The sequence below is a fragment of the Oncorhynchus nerka genome, linkage group LG18 (assembly GCF_034236695.1).
Source record: "Oncorhynchus nerka isolate Pitt River linkage group LG18, Oner_Uvic_2.0, whole genome shotgun sequence".
Lineage (NCBI taxonomy): Eukaryota > Metazoa > Chordata > Actinopteri > Salmoniformes > Salmonidae > Oncorhynchus > Oncorhynchus nerka.
In genome coordinates this window covers 17,099,084-17,104,083 of record NC_088413.1, presented here as the reverse complement: position 1 = coordinate 17,104,083, position 5,000 = coordinate 17,099,084, and the positions used below count along the sequence as shown (strand labels likewise).

General features: G+C 55.3%; 2 protein-coding genes across 2 annotated transcripts in view; both read right to left on the bottom strand.

Annotated features, from left to right (window-relative positions):
* Positions 1 to 5,000, bottom strand: part of LOC115115415 (up-regulator of cell proliferation-like) — a 492,735-nt gene that overhangs the window by 352,156 nt on the left and 135,579 nt on the right. The gene's annotated exons all lie outside the window — the stretch shown is intronic.
* LOC135561773 (neuronal acetylcholine receptor subunit beta-2-like) overlaps positions 1 to 5,000 on the bottom strand; it is a 15,258-nt gene that overhangs the window by 4,048 nt on the left and 6,210 nt on the right. The window contains exon 6 of the mRNA XM_065003591.1: positions 18 to 511. Within this exon, the coding sequence (XP_064859663.1) occupies positions 18 to 511 (494 nt within the window). The remainder of the gene's footprint in view (positions 1 to 17; positions 512 to 5,000) is intronic.

The following is a 5,000-nucleotide window of genomic DNA, read 5'->3' as shown; positions in this document are numbered from 1 at the left end:
TTCCTCCTCCTCCTCACCCCTTCATCTCCGTCCTCTGTCTTCATGTGTTCAGCGATATACCTCACTCCATCCACCGCCTCCTCCAGGTCAGCGTCCCACTGGACCGCCACGCGACGCCTGATCTCCGGGACACCGCCGTCCCCCGACACGTCTCCCACCTTCCAGCCAAACTTCCGAGCGGAATCCTCCTTCACATAGAACGAGTCAGAGTCCGTCTGGATTCCTCCCAGCTTGATGTCGGAATAGCGCTTTTTCGCCCCTCCTCGGGAATTCCCAGGGTTCCCAGAGGTGGTGTTCCCGGCAGCGCCGTGCTTCCGTCTAACTTTTTCCTGGACGTTATTGTTCCCGGGTCGTCTCATGAGGAGGAAGGCGGGGAGGCGGAGCAGGAAGAGGCGTTTGACCCAGTCAGGCATGCGGTGGGTGGATGGGGAGCGGTGGTGGACGTTGAGGACACACACACTGGTCACGATGGAGAAGGTGACCAACACCATAGTGAACATCAGGTATTTACCTGGAGAGGAGAGGTTGGTTAATTAACACACACACACACACACACTGGTCACGATGGAGAAGGTGACCAACACCATAGTGAACATCAGGTATTTACCTGGAGAGTAGAGGTTGGTTAATTAACACACACACACACGGAGAGAGAGAGAGGAATTCCCCACATGGAATAAAAAAAAATGCAGTACTTAAATTAATATTAATTTCTTAAAATGTATAGAGAAATTGACCAGGACAAACCAACCCACTACGTCTACCTACCTATGAGAGGCACAGACAGGGAGATGGGTGGTTCTACCTACCTATGAGAGGCACAGCCAGAGAGGTGGGCGGTTCTACCTACCTATGAGGGGCACAGCCAGAGAGGTGGGCGGTTCTACCTACCTATGAGAGACACAGCCAGAGAGATGGGCGGTTCTACCTACCTATGAGAGACACAGCCAGGGAGATGGGCGGTTCTACCTACCTATGAGAGGCACAGCCAGAGAGATGGGCGGTTCTACCTACCTATGAGAGACACAGCCAGGGAGATGGGCGGTTCTACCTACCTATGAGAGACACAGCCAGGGTGAGGGCGGTTCTACCTACCTATGAGAGGCACAGCCAGAGAGATGGGTGGTTCTACCTACCTATGAGAGACACAGCCAGGGTGAGGGCGGTTCTACCTACCTATGAGAGGCACAGCCAGAGAGATGGGTGGTTCTACCTACCTATGAGAGACACAGCCAGGGAGATGGGCGGTTCTACCTACCTATGAGAGGCACAGCCAGAGAGGTGGGCGGTTCTACCTACCTATGAGAGGCACAGCCAGAGAGGTGGGCGGTTCTACCTACCTATGACAGGCACAGCCAGAGAGATGGGCGGTTCTACCTACCTATGAGAGACACAGCCAGGGAGATGGGCGGTTCTACCTACCTATGAGAGGCACACCCAGAGAGGTGGGCGGTTCTACCTACCTATGAGACACACAGCCAGAGACACAGCCAGAGGTGGGCGGACCTATGAGAGACACAGCCAGAGAGATGGGCGGTTCTACCTACCTATGAGGGACACAGCCAGAGAGGTGGGCGGTTCTACCTACCTATGAGGGACAGCCAGAGAGGTTGGCGGTTCTAGCTACCTATGAGAGACACAGCCAGGGAGAGGGCGGTTCTACCTACCTATGAGAGACACATCCAGGGAGATGGGTGGTTCTACCTACCTATGAGAGGCACAGCCAGAGAGATGGGTGGTTCTACCTACCTATGAGAGGCACAGCCAGAGAGGTGGGCGGTTCTACCTAACTATGAGACACACAGCCAGAGAGATGGGTGGTTCTACCTACCTATGAGAGACACAGCCAGAGAGATGGGCGGTTCTACCTACCTATGAGAGACACAGCCAGGGAGATGGGCGGTTCTACCTACCTATGAGAGGCACAGCCAGAGAGGTGGGCGGTTCTACCTACCTATGAGGGGCACAGCCAGAGAGGTGGGTGGTTCTACCTACCTATGACAGGCACAGCCAGAGAGATGGGCGGTTCTACCTACCTATGAGAGACACAGCCAGGGAGATGGGCGGTTCTACCTACCTATGAGAGGCACAGCCAGAGAGGTGGGCGGTTCTACCTACCTATGAGAGACACAGCCAGGGTGAGGGCGGTGCTACCTACCTATGAGAGGCACAGCCAGAGAGATGGGTGGTTCTACCTACCTATGAGAGACACAGCCAGGGTGAGGGCGGTTCTACCTACCTATGAGAGGCACAGCCAGAGAGATGGGTGGTTCTACCTACCTATGAGAGACACAGCCAGGGAGATGGGCGGTTCTACCTACCTATGAGAGACACAGCCAGGGAGATGGGTGGTTATACCTACCTATGAGAGGCACAGCCAGAGAGATGGGTGGTTCTACCTACCTATGAGAGACACAGCCAGGGAGATGGGCGGTTCTACCTACCTATGAGAGGCACAGCCAGAGAGATGGGTGGTTCTACCTACCTATGAGAGACACAGCCAGGGAGATGGGCGGTTCTACCTACCTATGAGAGACACAGCCAGGGAGATGGGTGGTTCTACCTACCTATGAGAGGCACAGCCAGAGAGATGGGTGGTTCTACCTACCTATGAGAGACACAGGGAGATGGGCGGCCAGACACAGGAGATGGGCGGTTCTACCTACCTATGAGAGACACAGCCAGGGAGATGGGTGGTTCTACCTACCTATGAGAGGCACAGCCAGAGAGATGGGTGGTTCTACCTACCTATGAGAGACACAGCCAGAGAGGTGGGCGGTTCTACCTACCTATGACAGGCACAGCCAGAGAGATGGGCGGTTCTACCTACCTATGAGAGACACAGCCAGGGAGATGGGCGGTTCTACCTACCTATGAGAGGCACAGCCAGAGAGGTGGGCGGTTCTACCTACCTATGAGAGACACAGCCAGGGTGAGGGCGGTGCTACCTACCTATGAGAGGCATAGCCAGAGAGATGGGTGGTTCTACCTACCTATGAGAGACACAGCCAGGGTGAGGGCGGTTCTACCTACCTATGAGAGGCACAGCCAGAGAGATGGGTGGTTCTACCTACCTATGAGAGACACAGCCAGGGTGAGGGCGGTTCTACCTACCTATGAGAGGCACAGCCAGAGAGATGGGTGGTTCTACCTACCTATGAGAGACACAGCCAGGGAGATGGGCGGTTCTACCTACCTATGAGAGACACAGCCAGGGAGATGGGTGGTTCTACCTACCTATGAGAGACACAGCCAGGGAGATGGGTGGTTCTACCTACCTATGAGAGGCACAGCCAGAGAGGTGGGCGGTTCTACCTAACTATGAGACACACAGCCAGAGAGATGGGTGGTTCTACCTACCTATGAGAGACACAGCCAGAGAGATGGGCAGTTCTACCTACCTATGAGAGACACAGCCAGGGAGATGGGCGGTTCTACCTACCTATGAGAGGCACAGCCAGAGAGGTGGGCGGTTCTACCTACCTATGAGAGGCACAGCCAGAGAGGTGGGCGGTTCTACCTACCTATGACAGGCACAGCCAGAGAGATGGGCGGTTCTACCTACCTATGAGAGACACAGCCAGGGAGATGGGCGGTTCTACCTACCTATGAGAGGCACACCCAGAGAGGTGGGCGGTTCTACCTACCTATGAGACACACAGCCAGAGAGATGGGCGGTTCTACCTACCTATGAGGGACACAGCCAGAGAGGTGGGCGGTTCTACCTACCTATGAGGGACACAGCCAGAGAGGTTGGCGGTTCTAGCTACCTATGAGAGACACAGCCAGGGAGAGGGCGGTTCTACCTACCTATGAGAGACACATCCAGGGAGATGGGTGGTTCTACCTACCTATGAGAGGCACAGCCAGAGAGATGGGTGGTTCTACCTACCTATGAGAGGCACAGCCAGAGAGGTGGGCGGTTCTACCTAACTATGAGACACACAGCCAGAGAGATGGGTGGTTCTACCTACCTATGAGAGACACAGCCAGAGAGATGGGCGGTTCTACCTACCTATGAGAGACACAGCCAGGGAGATGGGCGGTTCTACCTACCTATGAGAGGCACAGCCAGAGAGGTGGGCGGTTCTACCTACCTATGAGGGGCACAGCCAGAGAGGTGGGCGGTTCTACCTACCTATGACAGGCACAGCCAGAGAGATGGGCGGTTCTACCTACCTATGAGAGACACAGCCAGGGAGATGGGCGGTTCTACCTACCTATGAGAGGCACAGCCAGAGAGGTGGGCGGTTCTACCTACCTATGAGAGACACAGCCAGGGTGAGGGCGGTGCTACCTACCTATGAGAGGCACAGCCAGAGAGATGGGTGGTTCTACCTACCTATGAGAGACACAGCCAGGGAGATGGGCGGTTCTACCTACCTATGAGAGGCACAGCCAGAGAGATGGGTGGTTCTACCTACCTATGAGAGACACAGCCAGGGAGATGGGCGGTTCTACCTACCTATGAGAGACACAGCCAGGGAGATGGGTGGTTCTACCTACCTATGAGAGGCACAGCCAGAGAGATGGGTGGTTCTACCTACCTATGAGAGACACAGCCAGGGAGATGGGCGGTTCTACCTACCTATGAGAGACACAGCCAGGGAGATGGGCGGTTCTACCTACCTGAGAGACACAGCCAGAGAGGCACAGCCAGAGAGATGGGCGGTTTTACCTACCTATGAGAGGCACAGCCAGAGAGATGGGCGGTTCTACCTACCTATGAGAGACACAGCCAGGGAGATGGGCGGTTCTACCTACCTATGAGAGACACAGCCAGGGTGAGGGCGGTTCTACCTACCTATGAGAGGCACAGCCAGAGAGATGGGTGGTTCTACCTACCTATGAGAGACACAGCCATGGTGAGGGCGGTTCTACCTACCTATGAGAGGCACAGCCAGAGAGATGGGTGGTTCTACCAACCTATGAGAGACACAGCCAGGGAGATGGGCGGTTCTACCTACCTATGAGAGACACAGCCAGGGAGATGGCCGGTT